At 49.7% G+C, this 26,425-nt stretch overlaps 1 protein-coding gene across 5 annotated transcripts in view; it reads left to right on the top strand.

Moving 5' to 3' along the window:
* LOC143372376 (uncharacterized) overlaps positions 1 to 26,425 on the top strand; it is a 159,309-nt gene that overhangs the window by 130,077 nt on the left and 2,807 nt on the right. For all 5 annotated transcript variants that reach the window (XM_076818521.1, XM_076818520.1, XM_076818522.1 and 2 more), the window contains 6 exons: positions 21,382 to 21,570; positions 24,037 to 24,192; positions 24,288 to 24,505; positions 24,742 to 24,868; positions 25,365 to 26,026; positions 26,119 to 26,417. In XM_076818521.1, the coding sequence (XP_076674636.1) occupies positions 21,382 to 21,570; positions 24,037 to 24,192; positions 24,288 to 24,505; positions 24,742 to 24,868; positions 25,365 to 26,026; positions 26,119 to 26,417 (1,651 nt within the window). The remainder of the gene's footprint in view (positions 1 to 21,381; positions 21,571 to 24,036; positions 24,193 to 24,287; positions 24,506 to 24,741; positions 24,869 to 25,364; positions 26,027 to 26,118; positions 26,418 to 26,425) is intronic.

Raw genomic sequence — 26,425 nt, 5'->3', positions numbered from 1 at the left:
TACCTCGACACAGTCCGCTTCGGTTGGAAACTCGTTCGTCACTCGTTAGGAATCGATTAACGAACGATCACGGTTGACCGGCCGATGCTTGATTAGACACCGCGATCCAGGTCGGAGCAGATAAGCTAATGAGCTGAATATACCCGCCTTTTCACTCGGTGTCCGTGAAATATGTCTGGAGAACAGTTAAACGAGTTTGCGTTCGTCTCAGCGACGCACAGTGAACGATTTTCCGCCACCAGGGTATTAGAAGCTTGCAGAATCTATCTGAAAAAACCCGAGTTAAATTCTACGGCAGTTTCGCGGAGCCAGCGACCCTGGGGGTGGCGAGGGTGTTACAAAGAACTCTGCAGCGGCGTTTGCGCGCGAAATCCCACGTGGACTGGAAAAAAGGAGCCAAGCACAGGGAGTCCCGGTGATGAAACGGCTAATTAATTTTAGTAGCCCCGGACGACGATACACGGGGAGAGTGGCCCCTGTGCACGATGAAACGCGTGTGTCTCGCGTGCACGTCGACGGCCCCGCGCTCGCGTACACGCGAGCACAGCCCCTCGTCGTCTATACTTGGCCCGTCGGCGCTACGTCGAGAGGCGAACAGTTTCTCAAAGGTCCTCGAGTGCATCGTATCACGCTCCCTTCTTTCCTCCTCTTCCCTCTTCTTCTCGCGCCGCGGTTTCCTTCTGTGTATTTATCTAAACGCCGCGTTTGATACCAGAGCGGGGCCACGAGCGGGAACAGAACTCTCTTTCATTCGACGGCTCGGTGCAACGTGGGCAGCATCGCGCTAACTCGCCCGGAAGTGACTCGACAAAGTGACGAAATCACGGTAGCCCGCGATGTTGCCTTTGTACCGCTCGATTATCACATTGACCGAAGGCTACGATGCTCGGTGAGGGGGTGGTCAGTGAGAAGTGATGTGGTTCAAGTACTACAAGGGATACTACGACGTGCGCAAGCTGGAGCTGGAGCTGGTGAGTGGCCGGCGATCACTTTCGCCCTACGTACCCTACGAATTTCAGATCGATTCCTCGAAATCTGTAGCGATTTCGCTCGGCTCCAGCTCGCGAAGTGGGATTCTTATTGGGTCCGTTCGAGGAAGCCTCTGTCGTAACGCGATTAAGATTCCTCGCGGACCTTGGAGTCCTAAACGCGAGAGGGCCCATTACGCGTTTGTAGAAATGTTTTTTGGAATTCCTCGACGGTGGTGTAGTCACGGTTCCGTCGCTCAGCGGGTGTGTCTCGGTTTCCTCGGTCCCTGGCCTCCGATAACGAGCGAACAGACACTCGACGGTCCTCCTCGTCGCGGATAAACGGCCTTCTTCTTCCAGCGGAGCGTGAAACCAGACGCTTTTATCTCACGAGCAGGTCTACCAACTGAAAACTGTTTTCTGCTTCTCTACCTTCGATTTCGTGAGCTGGGTGGAATTGTGATTCCACTTGGCTGAGGGAAAGAAATCTGCCAACCTTCCCAAATTGCGTGTTCACCGGCGTGAACCTTCTCAAACGCGGGCCCAAGAATTTCGTTTAATTTCCAAAATCCTACGACCGATAGCGACTTAGGTAACCGTCTGCGCTTTAGAGTCGCGCGGGTTTAGAGGTCGAAAGGGTTCGATAAGAAGGAAGAGGCGAAGTCTCGTGAATGACGTGCACTGTCTCGTTCTCTGCCTCTGAGCGCACCGTCGGTGTGTCTCCTTCTTGGACTTGTTCCAGTCGTCCAGTTATTTCGATGCATTTCTTCGTCGATTCCTCCTCCTCTGCTTCTTCATCGCGTTCATCGTCGTCACCGTGTTCCTGGCCCGACGTCCCACTTGTAGCGTTCACCCCGATGCGTTTCTATTTTAGCGCCGTTCCGTCCTCCCCCTCTTCCTCCCGTCCCTTCTCCTCCGATATGCAGGGTATCCGGTTTCGAAATGAAAAAAAAAAAAATTAACACTCCCGGAGGCCCAGAAAAATGCGCGGAGCCGCACGAAACGGGGCGACGACAGGTGGCGAAATTATCGTCGCGCCCTCGCTCGCGAGGAACGAGCGTACGCTTTCGTTCTCCTTTACTCGTGAGAAATGTCGCCTCGTTTTAACGTTCCTACCCTCCTTTTTCCCCTTTGCTCGTTTTTCTCCTTCCCTCGAGCTGGAGGAATATTCTTTAAGCCGCTCTAAACATATCCCACTGTCGCAGAACTGTTTCCAGATCCTCCCTGCTGTAAGCCAGTTGAATTTCGGTTCCTCTCGCTTGGGAAGAAAATCGACACCGCGTTACCTGCTCTTTAAATGATCCCTCCGGCGATTCTATAAACGCCAGAAGTTACGGTAGTCCATCGACCGCGATTTCATCGGCGCTCTGACGCAACCGGGCATAAATATCGTCGTCGACGGCTGACAATGGCCATTGCTTGCCAGAGAGAGTCGATTCGAAGCGAAACGACCGATATTCCGCGAATCGCTTCGCAGAATTCATCTGGTGGCCTACTCCCTGGCTCCAAAGTGGATTAGGAGCGTTTACCTGGGCTTTGCCGCCAGAACACGCCTCGCGCTGACCTGCATGCGTGCAGGAAGGCATTGCCGGGCCGGCCAGTCGATCGTAAAGTGGGAAAATTCAGGCAGTAATTTCCGAACGAGCCATTGTCCTGGCTACGCGGGCCATTGTCTCGCGCGACTTTACCGCGACAGAGGCATTAACGATTACTCCTCGAGTCGCGTTTGGACAACCGAACCGTCTCAGGCCCATTGTCCGCGTTTCAGCCCAATTAGACCGTGCGCCGGAGATCTCCTAACATTTTGGAATCGCTCGGGCACAGGGAGCTGGGCGGGCGGTTCATTGAAAAGTCGGGGCAGCCACGTGTTGCATTCACTGCACGGTACTCGCGTGATCATAAAGCGCAATGATCCGTGTCGCCTCGGCGACGAAGAACTGGGGTTGAAGAGCGAGTATTATCATACGCGGAACGCGACGGTGTTGATAGATATCGCGTCGCTTGTCCAGGAAGCCGTGGCTCCGACGATTTTATCGTTCCGCGTGAGTAATACGGGAAATTCGTTTCGAAGGTGGATCATTGATCCTGTGTCTCGGTCGAGCAGCGTCGTAACGCTATTCACCAGCTTCCTTGCGTCAGATCTATAGATCATCGCTCAGCGAAAGACGTAACCGATGGGGGAGGACGACTCCGCGTAAAAGGAGTACCGAAACAGATAGACCATATCCGATCGATAGCCGATCGATAATATTGGCTCGTTCCATTCATTGCCCCGCACTGTCAACAACACCGTACGAGCGTTCCGGCAATCGGCTGCCCAGATAAAGCCAGGCTACCGAACGATTTCCACATCACCGAGCGATAAGCGGCGGGCGAAAGGAAATCCGAGTGTAAACTCTAACGACCCGGAGTTCTTAGGGGTGGCTTTACTTTCCTCCACGACCACCAGAGTGGCGGTTGATAATTGGTTAGCCAGCAACCCTGACGTCAGTCGATCCTCCGAGCACCGATCGTGCTGGTCACCTCGACACCGAGTGGGTCTGAATTACCTACCCTAAATCGTTACGAATCTAGTGAACTTGAATTTCCTTTCGCGCATCATTTCGCGGCGCAGTGCAAACGTTTCCTCGTGTGTCTTCCTGAAGGATGCTCCTGCGCTTCGGGGAATGGTGTTAGGAAGTGCTCTGAAGACCTCTCAAGTTTACCGATATCTACCGCGGACTCGGTGCAACGGCTCCGCGGGGAAGCTCGAGGTAACCGAAAAGGAGCTGTTTCGTAGGAGCCGGCGTTGCGGGGTGCGCGATGATTCGCGGAACGTAGACGTTACCAAGAATTTCGTCCACTTACGGTGCACTCCGCACGGTTTATTTATACGTGATTCACTCCGGTAGACGGCGCACGGTTATAGAATCGCCCTATGCATATTCCCGTGTCGGCCAGGCAAATATAAAGTGGGCGATTTGGCGGCTGGTCAAGAGACAGTCTGCGAATGTCCGCGGATATTCTGGATTCTGTGAAACGACGGGAACGGGAGGGGGGGGGACAGGCGGCGGCGGAGAGAGCGAGGCGGAGGCTGATGGGAGCGTTTGAAGTTATTTTGAAAACTGGGCTGGTGCATTGACCGTATGCCGACTGCGATCCGCGCGTACACGCTCTGACTGTCCTCTTCTCGCGCGCTTTACCGGAATCGCGCCCGCCAACCACCTGGCATACCGCGCGAGCCCGCTTCAACGCTGATCCGCTTATCTTCGTTATCGGCGCACACGCGAGGAATACGGTTATCGCGGCAAGCTCTATCGCGGAGGATCTTGTTATTGGTTCTTCGATGCTTATTGCAACGCGGAAGAGAGGGATCCTAGGCCCGCGTTATGGCGGGGACGATTTATTCCTCTTGCAAGCTACGCGTGGTGCACGATAAGTAGAATGTATTATGGATGAACTTTGTCAACTGCTGTTACGTGGACGGTAGGCTGAGTTTTAGGCGGGTTGGAAACTCTAGCCTAGGAGTCGTTGCTCCATTACCTGGAGGGGCCACGAAAGCCGATCGGGGCCAGGTCCATTAAGAATATTCGATACCTACCTAGTCGACCGATACGCAGAAACGTCGTTTCGTTTAGCTGCCTGTCAGATAGAGGAAGTGCATCGGGTTATGCGTTAGCCGACATTCCTACGATGACTAAGGGCCATTCTCCTTGCCGGCAAGGCCGTTGTCGCGGCCCTTGCTGCGCTTTATAGGAGACCTCTTAAGGATGTCAAATGTATGCTCGTTAAAGGCGCCAGTCACTTCGTAGTGGCGCGATTGTGCATGCTCTCCAGCGTCTTTCTCTTGGCGTGTTTAATGTCTCTGTGCGCACGATGCGCGTGACGCGCACGAGACGTCGCGAGCCACCCCTAGACGCGAGAATTCATGACCAGGGCTCGGCGAGATACTCGCCAGCGAGCGTAGGGGAAAGGTGGGATGGTTGATCGCAGTTTTGCTCTTTTATTGAAACAATAATAATGGTTTGCTTCGTTTGTATTTGATTATTTAAGTTGCGATTCTTAGAGTATTCGCAATATACTTGTACAAATTTGAGAGCCGAAAACTAATTTTAACGACTGATTTTAAACGTTTTCTGGCAGCGACGTTATGCACAAGTATCCCCCACTGAAAGGAAGACTTGATCAAAAGTTTAGGGAGACTTGATCAGTGGAACTTCAAGAGTAAATAACATATTAATTTTCTAAAAACTATTTATTATCTTAGTCAATAACATGAAATAAAGGGAATATCATAAAAGGAAAATAAACTATAACTAACTTGAAAGAATAACTGAAAAAATAAAACCGAAGAATTAAACTCTATGACATAAAACAGCATAAATGCATTCTTAAAAGACATTTCACTTAGGTATCGCCTGATTAAGATGATGATGAAGAAAAGAGTTTCCTTCTCACTTTCTTTGTCGCATTTTTCTGTTTCTTTATCCGTTCTATGGTTCTTTTTGGGGCATTTTCAGCTGTTCAAGTATCCCACCTCACACACTGATCAAGTATTCCTAAATGCGCTGGATTTGAATAAGATGAAAAATTAAACTTACCTTAAATATTTAGATCAATCAATAAATAGCATTAATAGACCAGAAATTGCTGTCTTAACTTAATATATTTCAAATCGTTGAAAATGCAATATTCAATCGAAAAGGAGGAAGAACAGCAGACCGAAATATTTACTTTTTGGCTGCAAATAAGATCGAAGCTTCTAACAACATTATTCTATGCTCGGGAAAGAAAACTGCAACGTGAAGTGTTGCAACAGTGCAAACATTACCACGATAACGTGACAGCAGGCACAAATTGCCAATATATTAATTAAAAAGCTGATGCGATCGTGTAACCCCGCTGATCAACTATCCCACCTTTCCCGTACCAGGGGAATTACGATTAACGAGGAAGATGTGGTGCGCAATCGCGCGATTACGGTGTCGCCCGCAAATGGTACGGCGCGTAGCGCGCGCTGGGACCCTAATCAAGGTACAGTTATCGCCGATTCAGCGAAACGTGAATTTCCATGGTGACACTGAAGCCGGCGGCCGAGTCCCGGCACGATTTCACGGTAACGATCCGCGCGAAATTCGATCCAGCCGCGATTAGAACGCGTCGCGCGGTTGCGGTTGTTCTATTCCTCCCCGACTAATTTCCCCGTAAACCGCAATCGAAGCAGTTTCGTTTATCAAGCCCGCACCTGTTCGTGACGAATGAGAAGGAATCGTTCCTAGAGAGCACGGAGCATCGGGAGGAAGCTCGTAAAGCGGTAGTGGAAGAAGAAGAAGAAGAAGAAGAAGCAGATGAGGAGGAGGAGGAATAAGAGAAAAGGGAGTCGATAGATGCGGACGAACGAGTAGCAGAATATCTCTCTCCCTCTTTCCCTCTGTGTGTGCATTTCCTGGTAAGGGTCTTGGCGGTCTTCAAAGTCTTCGCCGGGAGTAGTCAGAAGCGATGCTCGTTTCTTGAAATAGGAAGAGAGGGACGAAGAACGCAGGAATTTCCGCGTCGCTTCAGCTCGTTCCCTCGCCGTGACCGCGCCAAACACGCGGCAATCTTATCCGCTGCCACCGGAATATTTCATCTTCTCTCTTTTTCGATCGGGGCAAGTAGATCCCCGAGAGGCGCGGTTCGGATCGGAGCAGGGCGCCATTGCTCGCTACTTTGCTCCCGTGCGACGGTACTCCTTTTAAAATACGACCTTGCTACCTGCTTGCCGATGCGGTCGCGGGCAAATTTGCATAAAACGGTCGCCGTCCTGTGTAAACACTACCCCAAAAAGGCCACCGCGAGCGGCGCCTTTAAATTTCGGTCCAGTTTCGCGGGTTCCGAGGGGACTGGTTCTGAAACGCTGCAGCAACATCTCGATCCTCTGGATGCTGCACGCGTGAATAATTCGCGCGGCTCTCAATAACGCCAGGAAGGTGTGGCACGCTTAGTCGATTAGGTATTATCTCAACCAACGTTATCGTAATAGTTTATTGCTACTCGAAGCTCCTCATCAGCATTCACCTCGGTTCCACGCAATACTACAACGTCTTGTCGCGATTCCAAGTTCCTCATTACTCATTCCACCTTACTCCGAAGCAATATTGCATGATTTTGTCACGATTCCAAGTTCCTCGTTACTCATTGTCAGCGTCCTCAGCAGCGGTTCTCTGGAATACTAAGTTCGCCGAGAAAGGCTGCTTCTTCAGCAACTCTTTCCTAGCCGAACGCAACAGCCGATTTGGAACGCGCTCAGAAATTCCTCGGTCTATCCTTCGGAAAACAATGCTCCGTTTTCGCCGTTATCACTCCACTCGACCGCTTATCGCCTCCGTGCGTCGACCTCTGCAGCTCGCTGCTCGTGTTCCCATTAACGCCCACTGCGCGCGCGCGAGCGTTGCTTAAAGTCCACCCTGCGCAGCCCGAAATTTCCCCCGGCTCGCAATCAAGGAATACATAAAGGTGCGCAGGAATCTGTGTAACAAACCAATATGTAGCCGACCGGTCTTTTCTCCGCGAAGGTGGTCGCGTGTATTTGTCGGTCAGGGCGCGTGCACGCACCTCGGTCCGCGCTTGGTGCTCGGGTCTCTTCCCTTGGACGGGATCCACGCCGATGGTAATGGTCCCTCGTGGCCCATGCTGGTGGTGGTTAACTACCATGTTTCAAGGACACCCACCTCCTCCTCCTCCTCCTCCTCGCCCCCTGTCGTCGTTCGGTTCGCTATCGCGGATCTGCACCGTGAAACTTCTGACTTTACTCCGCGGCCAATCTCTCGCTTCTTTTCCTTTCTTTCTCCTCTCCGGGGCCCTTCTTTCTCCGCTCTCTCGCGGCCCATTCTTTCGGCGCCAATTGGCAGAGTCCTGCACCCTGACGCGGTACCACGCCGCGCTAATTGCGCGATTTTTCATCGGCGACCAGCGTGGAAAGCGAGCGCGCGGGCGCGCTCGTAAGGAGCGTGAGGAATGTCGACGCCCGCGACGCGGCGATTAAACCGCCGTTTTTACTGCGACGCGTTAATGCCTCGCCGAATTTATTCGGACAGCGGCGATAACGTGGCCGAATCGGCGAGATATCGCGGCCACGTTTATTTATTCGCGAGAGTCGAGAGGAGGTGTTTACGAGCGACGCCGCGGAGACGCTGGGTGGCGATCCCGCGGACGCAACCGATCGCGAATTTCTCGCGAAACTTTCCACGCAACCGTGACCGCGGTTTGCTTTCACGGCGAAAAAGCCGTGACGGTTTTCTGGTAAGAATAGCTCGAACGGGCTGCGTCCCGCGGCGAATTTTCGCCGGGAACTTTGTGTCGTGGGCGGTATGATTCCTTCTTCGCACTGTACGTGACTTTTGCAAACGCTGGAGTCGCTTTATTTTGTGACTTGTGCGTAGAATTCGATCGCGTTGGTTTAAGTAGGTACGCTTGTCTTTCCAGGTTTAGTTAACATTCGTTGACAAAAGAATTCGTTTTTCGGCGTAGTTAAGAGTCGACGCGATGGTAAAGTGGACTCGACAGATAGATCCTCCTCGATCGCCTTGGGATCGTGATCGGTGGCAACTACGATCTCGAGAAATTCCTTTGCTACTCGCGATGCATCGGTCGTCTCTGTCTCTCGCCTGTTCTATCGCGGCTGTGCCATTGTAGTGGAAAAACGAGTCCTGGCACTCCCATTCACCAAATTCCTTCCTTTCATCGGCACCGATTCTCCTTGGCCGACGACACGACTTTTCGATTCTCTTTCCTCTCCTCGTTCGCGGCTCTCGCCGTTAAGCTGGATTACATTCTTTTCGGGGGATCAAACTTCGCTGGCTCGCTACTTTTTCCTCGTTAGAACGAATTTGAGACTTCTGTCGCTGCCCCACTGACATTCTATCCCTTTATCTAAAAACTCAGAGCGACTAAGTAGTCGCAATTATCATCCGCTGCGGCGGATTTGTGTATAGGCTAAGTTGGTCCAGTGAAATTAGACGGAAATCTGCCCAATCTACGGAATAATTCCCACCAAGCTAAATTTTGGTGTGGGCCTTTATTTGGTCGTTTTAAACAATATGTCAAAATTCCTCATCGATCCGACCGCCGCTAAAAATTTTACAGAGGGTTGAAAAAAAACTGTTTTTCGCGAATATCTCCTTATCTAGCAGTTTTGCGACGAAAATAGTTATTATACAATTTATAGCCTAGGAAATTCTCTACAAAAAAGGTCCTATGAGTTTTTTTCGTAGGAGTAACCATTTTCACGTATGCCGGGTTACCAAGTTTCAACCCCCATACATTTGACAAGGGAAGATTACACACCCTGAAATTCAAATAATTATGAAACTCTGTAAATATGTAGGGGAAGTCCTCCTGAGTATAACGCAATTTCATTTGCTGCCCAAATTCAATCCAAGAAGGTGCAATGAACCCTTGAATTTTGTTTTATTTTGTATTATTACTCGCGAACTGTAGGAGATAGAAAAAAAGTGTTCAGGAAAAAGTTACTTATTTTAATTACGACTATCATTTGGTAATTTTTAGTTCTTACAGTTCTTACGGTTCGCGAGTTATGTCACAAAATAAAATTAAAAAACGGATTTTCAGGGGTCAATTTCACCCCCTTAGAGTGAATTTATACACGGTACTCAAAACCCTCCGTCTCTACCACCTAACTGAAGTAGTTCAGCGAGCAATCATTAATTTCGTCGATCTCGATTTCACGTCCCACCTTACGCAGAACCATGTCCCGCGCCGCAATGTCCGCGACGCCGCAATGGAACGTACAGCGTTAATTTCACCGCGGAACTCTCGCCACGATGTCTGCCATCGACGACTACAAGATATCGCCGTGTCGGCCGGGTTGTCAGTCGATCGGCACTGGCTCTGGGATCGGCGGTAACAAGCCCGAGGAGAAAGCACGCGACGCGACGCTCGTGTCCCGGCAATATTGTCGTAGTTACACCGTTAACGTACGAGCGGTGTCTCTCACCCCGTTAACCCGCCAGCTATCTCCTCCGTCATCGGCCCTTAGGAGCGCGACGGGCACGCGCCTCTGCAACTTTCGTTGCTCGAGGTCGAAAAATCGGGTACAGGTATCCCTCTGGAGCGCGCTACGGTACACGGCTGCTGCGCTCCAGCCTCTGCGTATGTAACGCCAGCTAAACCACTTGCAGCGCGGTCTTCCAGCCACTGGTTAACGGTACACGTTGTGCCTAATACGAGCCTGCTGTCCGCCAGGGGATTAAGGCTGGATCTCTCTCTCTCGAGGGTTCTCGATCGATCGCCGACCGTCCAACAAATTGTCACGTCGGACGTGTCCTCCGTGAAGAGAAGTCTGGGGAAATCGGCTCCTCCGCCTGACAGCTGGAGATCTAGACTCATAGGTGCCCGGGATCCGCGCGATCGTATTGTCACTTGTAACTCTTGTAAGCCGCCAGCTGGAGAACGACCGAGAAGATCGAGGAGATCGACTTTGGAGTGGCGGCGGAGGGGCTCGGTTGGACTCTGCTATCTGCATTCCGTCATCGAGGTGAACGGAATGAGATTCCTTGATCATGGCGCGAATACCTTCACCCAGTGGTTATTGCCAAGTGCTGCTAAATGGTTAAGGTGTGTGCGTGTGAGCGCAGAGGCGTGGAAGAAGCGGATGCTTCGCGGCTCAGGTGTGCGAATGTAAATGTTGGTTTCTCTGTTCCTGCTTGTCGATCGTTAGCGGGTCATTTTTATCGGGCATACGATCATTCTTTAAGTAGACGTGGACAGCGCAGGGCAGGATCCCAGATGGGTAGAGTAGTTTCTACGGAAAGGAAAGGTTAGGCACACGCGGCACAACGAAAGCCTCGCTTTTCTGGCTGAAACTTTCATCAGAACCCGTCGAAAGTATGCAATTACGTGTCACAATTCCCGCCGCGAGGAGAAAGTGCGGCGCATGTGCGAAGCTTTCAGCCGCCCTACGCCACTGGAACAGCGAGTTAGCGTACGCGACAAACCTGGAATCTAAGCCAAGGCTTGGCACTGCCTTCGCCGCCGCTTCTAGTATCGCCGTTGCATGCCGCGAGAACTGTATCTCGCTGGTGTACGCGAGCTTAATGAATGAACACTTCGGCCCCTTGAATTTCCCCGCTCCGCTCGTTGCTAACTGGTCCCATTATCGGAATCGCTCTATTCTGGTGAAGCGGCCGTGGAAATCGCAGAAACCCAGGGAACGTAGGAGCTCTAAGTAACGAAGGGATTCCGAGTAATCAAGGAAATGGGCGGATAATGGAAGCCGAGCGTATTCAGCTTGGAAAAATCGGCGAGAATCCTCGTAGCGAGTCAATACTTCTGCCGAAGCGCAGCAGTGGCGAGGGCAACGCGCTCGCTTCCCGGGCTAATTCCGCGGCGATAACGAGCCAGATTCTAGAATCTAGATGAACCGATCGGAGAAGACCACTCTCCTCCGCCAGTCACCATCTGTTTTCTTTTTTTCGCGGAGCTTCTGCGCCCTGTTCCTCGGCGAGGACTCTTCCTCTACCGCGACACACGCTCGCGGCGTAGCAGCGAAAGGCGAATGTGGGCAGACGCGCGCTGGCTTCGCCGAGGAATTATCGTCGCTCGCGGATACCCGCCGTTTCGTAATCGGCCTCTCGGTAGTCGGCGTGTGTATCCTCGTGTTCCTCGTCCGTTAGGCTCGTTTCAATGGAGATCGGTGACCGGAGGAACAGGTTCACCGAGCTGTTTCACCGTAAACTTTCTTTCCAAGAAATCCACGCACGATCCTCGGGGGTGTTTACTTTGGGATGGACACTCGGTCGAGAAGCGTCGATCGGTAAAATCGGGCAACCGAGAAAGTGGACGAACAGATCGAAGCACCCCGCGGAAGACTATCGCGATGCTGCGTTCTTTCGCGTGGTTCTTCGGATCGTCTGCTCTGGATGCCACGCGATCGACGCGGAGAATCATCTCGCTAGGTATACCGGTGGATCGAGGCACAGAGAGGAGCTGGCTAACGTCTTCAGCTCCCTCGAAATTCCTCTTCCCGAAGGAACTCGAGGAGGATCGCCCTCGGTAATGGGTTCTCGATCGAACTTCCCCGCGCAGCGTTGCTTTTATTTCGCCGCTCGACTCGCGGGACGTTATTACACATTCCGCTGTTGCAGTTGCAACGAGATTGCCGCGGAATTATTGTCCGCGGCGTTTCGTAATCCCGCTTCGGCAGTGGACGTGTATATCCTCGCGTTTCTTGCAACGTGCCTCGTACGCGCGATCGCCTCGCTCCTGCACGCCTATGCGCCGTACGTAATGCACGTTGCATTCCACGACATTCGTACGCGCGTTATGCATTCCGGCTGGATTTGACCTCGATGCCGTGTTATTAATGCCCATTACGTTATATAAACGAACTGGCAGCGATTGGCGGCGCGAAACCCACCGTCGGTTCGCGAGGAAGGCAAACGGAGGGGGATCGAACTCTGCAGAATCAGTAACAGTTACATCCGTAATCAGTGGACGATCGATATCTCGTTATCAGAATAAAGTGCAACGTCTGCGCCCGTTATCGATCTCTTCGGACGTGAATCCACGAGGCAGGTTGCACTCCGGTGCGTAAATCACCGTCGCAGGAAGCCGATTTTGTAACTTTTCGAGACAGGTGTTCTCCGTTGCGTCAGCCCGCGGTAATTTGTCCCGCGCGGTTGTACCTCGACGCTCTCCGTTCCCGTGTACCATCGAGATGCTGATGGAAAAAGTTACGGGCTCGTGCCTGCGGGGCCTCCTCTCCGTTCCATTCGCCGTCCGCGATTGCCGCAATCCGAACAAAAATTGTGTCGGCGAAGCGGCACTCGACGCGATCGCCGATCCTACCGAACGCGCCAGCCGACTCTTCGCGCGTCCATTTCCATCCTCCACGCTTCGTATCTATCCTCGAGGAGCTCGAGACTCTTCGAGGTAGATACTTAGCGACACTCCGCGTTCCACCAACCTCCAGTCGCAACAGCTTTACCATGCACGTCTGTCTATAGCATCGTCAAAACTGTACCAGAGCATTCTCATGATTCTCATCCCTGCAACGCGTTAATATCGTTCAGGTAGGGTCGTGAGAGTTCACGGAGGGTCCAGGAATCAGGACCCCGGGGGCATATATCGCTGGCAGAGGCGTAAACGGCGTCCGTCAGGGAACAGCGCTCGCGCTACGCGAGTCGCGAGGTCGATGCTTCGAGGCAGGCTAACGGTAGAATACGTGTTTAGGTACGCTTCCAGATACACGCGGCCCCGCGCTATCGTATATACCATATCCGTAAGGTATTCAGCCATCCAGAGATAGACCCTCTGATGTATGCATTCACGGATACGCGCGGACGTCGCGTACGCGCCGCGACGCGACGGCGAGCAAAAAGCCCCGCCGACATGCGCGAATCTCCCCGCGACCTTTCTCTTCCCATTCACCGGCGTTCCAGCTGAATTTCCAGCCCGTCGAGAGCACGTTCTCCCCAGGCTGACTAATTAAATGATTGATCGCCGCGTGCCAGGCAAATTATCCGTACGGCTGCCCGACAAATTAACCGCCGGCTAGGCCGAGGCCGTGGTCGATCGCTTTTTCTCCACCGTTCCCCCCCCCCGGTTTCCTCTATCCAGCCGCCGAGTGGCCGGATAAAAGATCCGTCGGGCCTCGGGATTGTGCAAACGCGACAGTGTCGGCTCGGGGAATCGGATTTCTACGCCCGGAGCCACAACAGTCGCCGATCCACGCGCGGAAACGAACCCGCGCCGATGCACGCCTCGCTATGCTAATTAGCGATAATTTCATACCGTTGGTCGCTCTGTGTTGCTTCATGAACTCTGTTTTTGGGGGTTTGGCGGGTCACTTTTAACCTGGGTCGAAAGCTATCTTACGGGGCGCGAATAGATTGTTAAGTGTGCGACCCTGTTGATAGAGCGATGGGTATTGCAAAGCGATTCTTCAGTGGTACGGACCCCTTCCTGAGTTCCCTTAACTCGTTTAGGACGCCACTATATAGGCTAGTTAATAATGTATGTAAGCTTCGTGTATAGGCTGGTGAGTTACGTAGATGCTCGAGAGAGGTCAGGACTTGAGAAGATAAAGAAAACAGAGAATAGAGATAGACAGAGTGACGGTTAAATTGATTAATACAAAAATTAATTATATTGATAAATAGTGAGATCGAATTAATGAACCCAGTAGTACAGAATCTACAAGTGCAGGTCCCTATAAGAAAAGATCATATGTTGAGAGAATATAGAGAAGCACAAACATTTAATTGTTGATTCTCTATATTTTTAGGTTAGTGAAACACGTGGAAGTATGTATGTGATAATTATTTATTATGTAATTGATAATAAACCTCTATATTTTTAGACGAATCAACCTTGTGTTTTTGCTTAAGAAGGAATCCGAAATAATATCATAAATCAACAATTATCACGTTTGGGCAAGAAACGCGCACGAGAAGAGACGTCGAAGATCAACAAAGAAATACCTACATCTACTAGTGGACCATTTTACAAGATTTACATACAGCTCATGCTCGAAAAATCAAAACGCTCAAGACTTCATAAAACTAATTGAGAAGGTTTCGAAAGATAACACGATTGAAATACTGCTCTCAGATCAATATCCAGCCTTAAATTCAAACGAATTCAAAAATTACCTTGAAAATCGAAATGTACAACTGATTTTTACAGCCGTAGACGCACCTTTCTCTAACGGTCTAAACGAAAGGTTAAATCAGACGTTGGTGAATAGAATACGCTGTAAACTGAATGAGAAAAGAAAAAAATCAGCATGGTCCAAAATAGCAGAAGAATGTACAAATAAATATAACGAAACAAATCACACAATTACAGGATTTTCACCAAAATACCTGCTAAGTGGAGAATCTACTGACTTGTTACCACCTGAATTAAAAGAGAAAAATAAAAATACAAGAAGTTTGGAACAAGATAGAAGAATAGCACTGCTCAAAACAAAAAAATCCCATGATTATAATAAATCTATATTTGATAAAAACAGAACACAGTATAATTTCAAAGAAGGAGATTTAGTTTACGTGGTTAATGGAAATAAATTAAACAGGAAAAAAATGGATGAAATCAGGATAGGTCCCTTTGAAATATCGGAGAAAGTATCAGATTCAATTTATAAAGTAAACACGGGTCATAGAAAAAGATCACTTGGTTTGTATCATATAACGAAGCTCACACCTGTGTCGACTGATGTATGGTAAAAATAACGCTAAATTTGCATCTTAGGATGAAAATTAAGCGTCTTGTGGAGGGGAGATGTAAGCTTCGTGTATAGGCTGGTGAGTTACGTAGATGCTCGAGAGAGGTCAGGACTTGAGAAGATAAAGAAAACAGAGAATAGAGATAGACAGAGTGACGGTTAAATTGATTAATACAAAAATTAATTATATTGATAAATAGTGAGATCGAATTAATGAACCCAGTAGTACAGAATCTACAAGTGCAGGTCCCTATAAGAAAAGATCATATGTTGAGAGAATATAGAGAAGCACAAACATTTAATTGTTGATTCTCTATATTTTTAGGTTAGTGAAACACGTGGAAGTATGTATGTGATAATTATTTATTATGTAATTGATAATAAACCTCTATATTTTTAGACGAATCAACCTTGTGTTTTTGCTTAAGAAGGAATCCGAAATAATATCATATGTATATGGTGGGACTTAGTTTATCATATAGGTATAGTCATTTTTTGGTCACTAATTATTAATTATTGGTTAAGCAAGTGTTCAGATTCTGTGATTGCACTTGTCTTTTCTTTTTGTACAGATTCCCGTTTAATTATTATTAATAATATTAATAATAATAATACTGTCTGGGATCATGATTTTACATCGAAACTTGTTAAACTTAATATGACAACGCTTTCTGCGCGCAGAACTGTAATGGACATGACCTTTCTTTTTAAGAGCCATAAAGAGTGAAATTAATTGTTCTGCACTACTGGAACTCGTTGATCAGAAAAAGGCCACCTTTTGTATACCGCAAATTCAAATCTAAATATGGATCACTCGATCCAATGAATCGCTTAATGTTCAGTGCTAGCTCCTATGTAGACTATGTCGACTTCTTTTCCGGTAGTAGTTCCTCTTTCAGTTGGAAGCTCCTCAGACTATTGTGTCAGGAAAATCCTATCACGTCGTTGTAATTGTGCTTTGTATTGGGCAATGCCCGTTTAATTTTCAATATTAATAATAATAATAATAATTTAGCCCGCCGCTCCGAAGGATTATCGTCACAGGCGCCGAAATCCGCTCGCCTGGAACGAATCCGCGCTTCTTTTTCTCCACCGCGCTCCCTTCTCTCCCCTCTACTCGTTCCCTCGCTTTCTTTGCTCGTCCTGAGGAGGTGGAGGAGGCACCGCTTCTTTGTGCGCCTCTTTAACATGCCAGGAGGAGCACCGACGCGTCGAGCCTTGTACGTGGTCGGGAGTACTACCCTTCGCGCGAACACCACCCTGCGAGAAATCTCTCGTTTTTCCTGGGGACCACCCTATCCATCATGGCTGGGAGGATTTGTGGGAAATCCCTTTTCAAGTGGAGACCACTCGACCGAGCCTCTCCCCGGAGTATTCCTTTCGGTGATCTCGAGACGCGATTCGTCCCAACGGCGCTCTTTGTGTTGGGGCAAACGAGTCGGGGGATTCGAGGGGTTCGAAGGAGAGGGTAGGTGACGTGTTCGCTCGAATCAGGATTTTTTTTTATGGAGCAATAGGAGGGACTCTTGAATGCACGGTATCGTTTACGATTCACAGAGCTGCGGTGTGCATCTCCCATTGTCCATAGACGTATTAAGACTTTCGGGTCAACGCATCTTGGAATCAGTTTCCAACTCTCTACTGCATTTCGTACGAGTGGTTGATCTTGTTTCCGCAATGTTTCTCCTTGCAATCTATTACTTGCCGCGCACAAAGTAGGTATTATGGAATTCAATTAAGTTTCTAAATTGCTGATCGTGCACGTCTCGTTCCGTAACAGCCTGTGAGAAAAACTCCTGGGAACTGGGAGTGCGTCACGCGTGCAGAATGCCAGTGCGGTGCGTTAAGGGGGGAAAAACTCCGTACAACAAGAACTTTAAACTGCGATACATTAGTCATCGCAATACGATCTCGCCCACCGTCCGTTACACTTAACCAGGAACAGATCGCGATAGGGTTTCGATTCAATGGAACGCGGATCGTTAGGAGATCGAGGGGGTCCTTTTTCCCCCGCAACGAAATTCCTCGGTTTGTGAAACCAGGATCGGCTCTCGTGACCCGATAACGATTATCGATCGGCGATCGAGAGCGTGCGGCGGCGAACAACGCCGCGTTCCAGGTATTCCTAGGAATATAATCGACCGTGGCGCGGTGAAAGTGTGCGAAAAGGGGCCCAGAAACGGTGTCGGGATAAGAATGCCGCGTAAAAGTACGCGTCGCTTTAACAATGACGATGGGAAACGGGACGAAAGAAAACGAGGAGAGAGAAAGGGGGAGGGCCCGATGATACGCGTCGAAGGATGCCAATGGCGGGGTGAATCGGCGCCGATCTGTGAAAATTGCACCGTGAAAGAGAAACCCCCGGGATCGGTAATGAACGTTGCACCGGTGCAACAGGATCAACGAGCAACGAAACGGCGCCGTGTTCGTTCTGTAGATTGGAGCGGATCCAATTAAGTCCTGCTCGTTTATTTGCTTGAGTTAACGGGTCTAATTCTATAATAGATTAGTAACTGGACGTTTCTGGGTTCTGTGAACGGTGTACCTACTACCGGCTGCAGTAGTAAAGTAACCACGTACGTACTTCTAGGAGCTGAACGTTCCCTAGCTCCCTGTATACGATCCTCTGCATCCCCGAGCGTATAACGCGATCTAATTCTGATAGGAGTTCGCTATCTGTCTATAGAACGCTCGAATGAGTTAGGCGATCTATCGAGAAAGTCCACGCGGACCCCGTAATTAATTAAACTCCAAAAAGAAGAGGGCAGGTAACGACTGCCAGCCGCTGGTTCGGTGCACGCTGCCGGATCGTTTAAAATCCGACGCAGGAACGACCGCTCGAAAACGGCTCCTCGGAGCCGCTAATTACAACTAACTCGCGATCACTGAAGCGCGTCACGTTGAAGCTCAAACACTACCCTTTCACGGTTCACGGCGAGGAGAAACGTTGCAGCCTTTTAGATAACGAAATTTCCTCGGTTGCTGGCGAGATAACGGCGGGTTCAATCACCGAGTGAAAGCGAAAGAGCGGCGACGATAAATAAAAAGAAATCCGCTGGAACAGCAGAGGCGCGAGGATGCCCGGGAGCATGAAGCTCGGCCACGCAGATCCATTTTACCGTGCAAAATAAATAAAACTTTCATCCGAGAGAGGAGCAGCGTGTGGTTTCGGTCACGGGCGCGCGGTCATCGCCGCGGCGAAAACGAAGCGGGGCTGGCACGTGGCGCAGCCGAGGGAATCTGTGACATAGCCTCCGTTCGTGGGCGATTGAGCGGTTACCTGCGGCGGCTGGGTGATTCATTGTACGCGATGATGTATCAGACTTCCGTCGCGTTGCTCGCGAAATGGCAGATCGATCCGCAGTCTTCGAGCTGCGAATCGCGTCGACCGGTCGCGTCACGCCGCTGCTCTCGATCTCGGGAGGAATTAAAGGAATTAATCAACTTGCGGTGGCGTGCGGTACGCCTTCAACGAGGAAGAAGCGCGCTCCATGGGTCTACCTCTCACCACTAGCTCGTAAATTGAAATGTTCATCGGGTATAGCTAAAAATTTGCTAGAGTGCCTTTGGATCTGTGGCGTTTGTTTGGGAAACGGCGTATGCTGCGATTTGGGGCATAGGGTGACGCACTAGTAAGTAGCGTTCGGAAATAATTAATCTCGGGGAGTCGGCGTTGGGTGAGGTGGTTAAGGCGGCTGACCAGCGCGCAGCGAGTCCAAAGATCGCGGGTTCGAGTCCGCGTCCCATCGCCGTAGATTTCCTTTTTCTTCTGTATACATTAATCTGTGAGCTTTAAGGGGTTACCTACCGACAGGAGATAGAAAAAGAATCGATTCTTTGGGAATTTATTTCAGAAAGTAGGTAAAGAATCGATTCTTTGGGAATTTATTTGAGAAAGTAGGTAAAGAATCGATTCTTTGGGAATTTATTTCAGAAAGTAGGTAAAGAATCGATTCTTTGGGAATTTATTTCAGAAAGTAGGTAAAGAATCGATTCTTTGGGAATTTATTTCAGAAAGTAGGTAAAGAATCGATTCTTTGGGAATTTATTTCAGAAAGTAGGAAAAGAATCGATTCTTTGGGAATTTATTTCAGAAAGTAGGTAAGGAATCGATTCTTTGGGAATTTATTTCAGAAAGTAGGTAAAGAATCGATTCTTTGGGAATTTATTTCAGAAAGTAGGTAAAGAATCGATTCTTTGGGAATTTATTTCAGAAAGTAGGTAAAGAATCGATTCTTTGGGAATTTATTTCAGAAAGTAGGTAAAGAATCGATTCTTTGGGAATTTATTTCAGAAAGTAGGTAAAGAATCGATTCTTTGGGAATTTATTTCAGAAAGTAGGTAAAGAATCGATTCTTTGGGAATTTGTTTCAGAAAGTAGGTAAAGAATCGATTCTTTGGGAATTTATTTCAGAAAGTAGGTAAAGAATCGATTCTTTGGGAATTTATTTCAGAAAGTAGGTAAAGAATCGATTCTTTGGGAATTTATTTCAGAATGTAGGTAAAGAATCGATTCTTTGGGAATTTATTTCAGAAAGTAGGTAAAGAATCGATTCTTTGGGAATTTATTTCAGAAAGTAGGTAAAGAATCGATTCTTTGGGAATTTATTTCAGAATGTAAGTAAAGAATCGATTCTTTGGGAATTTATTTCAGAAAATAGGTAAAGAATCGATTCTTTGGGAATTTATTCCAGAAAGTAGGTAAGGAATCGATTCTTTGGGAATTTATTTCAGAAAGTAGGTAAAGAATCGATTCTTTGAAAATTTATTTGAGAAAATAGGTAAAGAATCGATTCTTTTTCTACCTCCTGACGGTAGGTAACCCCTTAAAAGAGGCATTTCGAACGGAGATGCGCGAAAGGTAAAAGTAAAAGTAAAAGCCATGTTCCATTTATCATCGGGCTGTATCTTTATAATCTTTCGTTCGCGAGTAAACGGCAGCATTTACATTGCATGCTTTCTTCGACCGGCGCGCAATCTCGCAGCGGAATTATACGAGAATTAGTGGCTCCACGAGCGTATTATAAGCGCTTACAGTTCGGGGCAATCGCGCGATTGCTTCACGCGTGATCGATCGACGGATAAAATTATAATCCAGCGGTACGTTGGAACTTTCGGTAGAGGGAACTTCGAAGATCGTTGACGATCGATCTTAAGCCGCCGAATAGTGAGATTACCGCTGGTTCGGGTGGCCACAAGTGGGCTTGCACGACCACCGCACCGATTCCCGGTCGGAACGCGATGCCAGGAAAGAAGTGGTGGGTGGGTACGCTCTCGTTACGACACTGGGCGGCTGCGTGGGTGAATGGGCAGAGGCGATGCTTGCTCGCATTTTAATTGAAAATTTCAAAGCATACGCTGGAAGGTACAACAAACGAAGCGCTGGAAAAACGTTGGCGTATAGCTCGCGCAAGCTCCCAGGGAAATCGCAGCTCGCCCTGATATTTCAGTCGATGTCTCACGCTGGTCGGACGAAATCGACCCCCCGGATATAATTGTGTTCCGCCTCTTGGCACGGAACTCGAGAGGCTCGCGCGACCGGCAGTGGCATAGCTGGTTATTTATATGTTTATACATTCGATATAGTCTCTTTAGCGGTAGATTCGTAACAGGTGCGGCGGTCTCGTGAACTTAATCACACGCGGGACGGCGTTCCCTCCGAGTTTCGAAGCACAGCAACAATTAACCAGTGAATCAACTGCTCCTAACCGAGACGATCGATCTGCCGGTGGAACGAGCAGCTCGAGTGCTTGAATGATGACTCGCCACGGCTTATTTGCATAACTCACCTGGACGCGTCGTTGATAATAATTACCTGCGCCATTCCACGCTGAAAAGAAACGGAATGAATCTGTGCCTCCTCTCGATCGCGGTATCGCCTGCCAACAACCCAACCAACTACATCGCGCCTAATTTTCGCGTGTCGATTCCTAGGGAAACGCTCCCGCAGTTTCCCAACGGCTTCTTTCTGCCACTTTCGCAACCGACCCGCGAACTCCACATTATCGTAATTGCGGCTCCATAGAGAAACTCGGCGTGCTTGCGCAAAAGTCATCGATTCTCCGCGGTGCGGTCGTTGAAGTGGAGAAATATTGTTCCTTCATGATTCCACTGTAAACGATCGAGAGAGGCAGGATATATATCTCTGTAGGAAAAATTCTCTGAATTGCTTGGATCTAACGGGAGATTTTCTCGGAATGTTCGCAGGTCCAGAGGCTGGCCGAATACGAGAGGTACCTGGGCCAGGAAGCGAGGAACCTGGTGGAGAACGGAAACGGGAGCGTCGGCAGCGGCGCGGTTCTCCAGCGCGGCCAGCTCGAGGGCGATCTCCATCGCATCCAGGAGCTGTTCCCTGGCGACAACCTGCGGCTGCACGAGCGAGATGTCCTCACCACGGTATGTTACTTCCCTCCGTCAACTTCCACCAGCCTTAAGTGCCGCGAGAACTCTCGTTTGCTCCACGGTTGCGCGGCAAAATCTCCATAAATACGGCGCTTCCTGTGCGAGCGCATCAACCGTGAGCGAGAGGAGATAAGCGTTGCGTTTCGACGATTCTCACGCACTCGCGCGAGAGAGCATGTTTCCCTCGCAACCGTGGAAAGCGTGGCGATTCGCGTGCGATTCGCGCCGGCGTTTCTCACGCGTCTCGCTGGACACTGTCCCCCGTGACAATATCCCGCTTTATCCGCTGGCGCAATATACGAAACCCTGAAGAACGTAAACGCGTGGCAGCGCGGAGTTAAACGAGAGTGTGCGTTACACTCTGCACCCGGAAGTCGAGGCTGTCCCGAGCCCCTGGAGGCGATCTGCCTTTATTGCATTAGCGATATGAATTTTCGAGCCCGCGACGTCGCCCCGAGGAGTCATCGTTCCGAATACTTATACACGCGGATCTGCATATCGAGCGTAAGAGTTGTAAGAAGAGCGGGGATCATTAGGTGGATCGAGTGTCTGCCTCTCGCGTTCCTCCGTGTTCCCCGGTCACGTTGCGCGCACCAAAGTCGAGTATCTGCTCGCGGCCGATGATTGAACGTTTCCTCGAATCGCGAGAGTCATCAGCGCGTCGCCTTGGTTTCCGCGGCTTTCATTAGCATACGATACGCGAAGAAACTCGTATCTGCGCGTCCAGCGCGGGACAGCGCGTGTCACGCGTGCCTCGATAGTTGGTAAGAGCTCTAGCTCTGGGTGAAGAGCACCGGGAGATCATCGATTTCGTAAGAGGAAAGAGCCAGGCGGATTACTAGAGAGAGAAGGCCCTCCGCTCTAATACGCCGGCTCGCGTCAAAGCGAAGTATGTTAATCAGCCTGTCCTGTTGCTTGTAATTTCGTGTTTCATGGGTCCCTCGGACCCTCTTGCTATATTTGGTAGCGTTATTTGTCAGCCGTAACTGTTATACCACCCGTGGCTCTTGACGTCAATGGATGCCACGGGAAAATAACGAGGCGGGCTAGAACTGCATCAGGGAAATCGTATAGGCTCGGCAGACTGTCTTAAGGGGACCTTCCGGTCTAAAAGTCGATTTTTTTATTTCATTTTTCGAATGTTCAAACTTTTAGGAACACGTGTGTAAAAGGGTTTGTTGAAATTCGTAAAATTCACGAAGTTATAGGCATTTGAGTAGCGGCAAATGAATGGGCGACAACCGGCCACTCGGCGCCCATATAAAACTTTAAACGCGTTTTTCTCGAAACAGTGTTGTCAGAACAGTGGGACCTGGATTTCCAAAAGTTATTATCCTATTCGATTGAAATTTTTTTATTTTGGAGAATATACTTTTGGCTATGGGGGATGCCAGAAAAAATACAAAACATTGAAAATTTATAATTTTCAAAGGCGTTGAAAGGATGAAAAATATTGGGAAAAGTGATTTCAAACTTCAAGTATCGTTATTTTCTAAAAAAATGTCATGTTTGTATTTTTTTCTGGTTTCCCCCCTAGCCAGAAGTATATTCTTCAAAACAACAGAAATTTTAATCGAATCGGATTTGACTTTTGGAGATACAGGTCCCACCGATTTGGATCAATTTTTTGACGCCTTGACTTTAACGACTCCCCAGTGCCGTCTGCACTGATTAATTATAAATCAAAAAATATATTTCTATAATCTAATATATCCTTAATACAATGCAAAAAGTCGCATGAAATTATATATAGTAGTTTTCCTTTAATTAATTCCTAAAGATGACCTATTTTTTAGGCTCTAGACCAGAGGGTCTCCTTAAATTCAAGCCTCTGATAGCTGTAGCTATTATTTCACGGATACTACGGTTCGAATTGTAAACTAATTCGCGCGTGAAAACATTGCCGAACAAATTCAGTGGAATAATGCTGTTAAGTCAGCCGAAAGTTAACACGACTTGGCACGTTGGCGTCCAGTTATTAGCCGCCCGCTGCGAGAGGATGATAGTAATTTATGTGCTAGATCCTCGCATCAAAATTGGTCGTTACTTTGTGACCCCTTGAGCAGCGACGGTAACTGGGCGGAGGAGCGCGCCTCGAGCTAACCGCGCGGATAATTTAATGCTAATCTCTTGTCCCGGGGGATCCCGATAGCCTCGTTTCGAATCCTAATAACGAATCGTCGCGTGTGTGTTTCGCGGGAGGCTCCGGCCACGTCGGAAAGCGCAATCCATGCAGTGGCTCTGTCGCGTCAGGAACTTCATTATACTTCTTCGCGGAACCGTAACGCTGACTTCCTATTCGCGGATCACAGTGGTACATTGATTGCAAAGGCGTGCTCGAGCTCGAAGGTTGTTCAACTTGACACGAGCAGCCTGCACAACAGGGGCTGTTAAATTGGCCGCGTAGCTTGATTTAACTCTCCGTGCATCATCCAGGGAATGTGATTCGTGTAATTCCAGAAAATGAAGAGTCTGATCCGCAAGAGGAGCGGCGGGAACCCCGGAAGGCTGACGAGAGTGCTGTCGCAGAAGTCGCTGAACGTGTCCAACAACTCGCCAGTCCCGAAATCTCCGCCGAGGACGTTCCTACTGGAAACTCCGGTGCAGTTCACCACGGTAAATGAACAGACGAGTCCATAAGCGATTCGTAGAGTGACAGGAGATCATCGTAAGGCAAGTTCGTTACATAGGAAGGATTGTTTGGTTCGCAGGGGGTGCAGGCGCAGGAGAGACACCTCTTCCTGTTCTCCGACCTGCTGCTCATAGCGAAGGCCCGAAGCGGGGGTAACTTCAAGCTGAAGCAGTCCGTGAGGATGAGCGAGCTCTGGCTCACCGCTGGCCACATAGAGGACGTAGCCGAGACGAGCAAGTCCCAAGAAACCAGCTTCGTCCTCGGCTGGCCCACCACGAACGTCGTCGCCACTTTCATGTACGTAGCTTTCCTGGTGCCTTAAACAACACATTCCACCCCTTCGTTTTAAGCGTCTTTATGCCCGGCGAGCATCGTAATCGCGGCGATTTCGACGGCCCTACACGGGGCTCTCTTTCAGAACGACGCCGTAAAGTCGCGTGGACGATACCCCGAGGGGCAACGGGGGTACCGTCGTATTAACCGGAGGCTTCGTTTTATCGTGGCGCATCACAGCGTTCGCTTCTTTCTTCCAGGACTGCTGCAGCCAGGGATCTCTGGTGGGGACGTCTGACCGAGCTGGTACGAGAGGAGAGTATGAAGGAGCCGCCGGACACGAACATTCAAGTCGTGTATCACGACAGTGACACGAACACGGAATACGTAAGTGCACCCATCCGCCACCCCCCTCTGAAGCTGAGATACACGCGGTCACGCCTTCGCGGTCCATTCTTCGCGCGAGGAGCAAGGGGGAGGGTTCGATCACTCGACCTTCCTGGAGGCATTCTTCGTCGAGATGCATGCCCCTTTTATATCATTGACGTCAACGTCGAGTGGATCGTCGCTTCCCGCTAAAGAGAGACCCCTTCTATCTCGCGGGCTTTATTGACGCTCGTGTTCCCTCCGCGCGACGACGTTCATTATATCGGCCAGAGTTGCGTTTAAATACTTTAAATACACCTGGCTATCGAAGAGACACCAAGTGCCTTTACTCTTGCACGTACATCTTCGTCGTAACTAACATTCTCTGTTAGCTCCAGCACCGTTTGTCGAATTTATAGAGTGACCACAGGTTTCATCGGTGAAATCGATTGTTTCTGAAGATATCCCCAGGAAGAAGCGTCGTTCGCGAGCTACATCCGCGTTCTAATGATTACAGTGTAAAACCATAATGGTGGGATCCGAGATGACGGCAGCAGCCTGCGTGAATCTGGCCACGCGGCTGTTGGACCTTCAGGGGCAGTTTCAACTGTGGGCCAGGACGTCCGCGGACGAGTCGCCGTACCCTCTGATAGGCCACGAGAGGCCGTTCGCCGTGAAGCTGTCGAACCTACGGCACACCCTGTCCGCGGAGGAGGGCTTCGACCTGGAGCACTGCAACAAAAGCGGCCACGACACGTGCCACTTCATCCTCAGGCCCGTGCCCAAGTCCCCGGTGAAGAAAAACAAATCGAAGATCACTGGGCTGCTGAGGCGGTCCCTCTCGCTGAACCCGAGCCTGTTCGGCGTCAACCTGTCCAGGCTAGACGAGAACGGGCTGCCGAAACCCGTGCTGGTGATGCTGCAGCAGCTGTTCGCCAAGGGCCCGTTCACGCAGGGGATTTTCAGGAAATCGGCGAACGTCAGGATCGTCCGGGAGCTTAGAGATCAGATCGAGTCGACCAGCGATCCCAGTTGCCTGGAGGATGCGCCGATCATAGCTGTAGCAGCTCTGCTCAAGGACTTTCTTCGATCGCTGCCGGACCCTCTGCTCACCTCTCACCTCTTCCCTCTGTGGATGGATAGCTTGGACACGCCAAATCCTATTCAAATCGTTAAGAAGTAAGCATTCACTCTGTTCTCGCGTCGAGCACTCCGCGTGCATGTATCATTATCACGGTAGCTAACGAACGATGGTGTTCTTTTTTTTTCAGTATTTTAGATAGATTGCCTAAAGCGAATTACACTCTGCTGTCGCATCTTATATGCGTGCTGTACCACGTGGCGCGCAGGTCGAAGCACAACCTGATGTGCGCCAGTAATCTCGGCGTGTGCTGCGGGCCCAGCTTGCTCTGGTCGCCGAATCCGTCGGTGAACCAGAGCAGGGCGATCCCCACGCTGACGGAGATGCTGATCCGTCACTGCGAGGTTTTATTCGGCGAAGGCGTGACGCAGCTGCTCGGGGAAGAGCGCAGCGACAGCGGGGCCGAGGAGAGCACCGATAGCCTTCACTGTGAGTAA

The sequence above is a fragment of the Andrena cerasifolii genome, chromosome 8, assembly GCF_050908995.1.
Source record: "Andrena cerasifolii isolate SP2316 chromosome 8, iyAndCera1_principal, whole genome shotgun sequence".
Lineage (NCBI taxonomy): Eukaryota > Metazoa > Arthropoda > Insecta > Hymenoptera > Andrenidae > Andrena > Andrena cerasifolii.
Note: the sequence above shows the minus strand (reverse complement) of the source record. Positions and strands in the feature narration are given on the sequence as shown.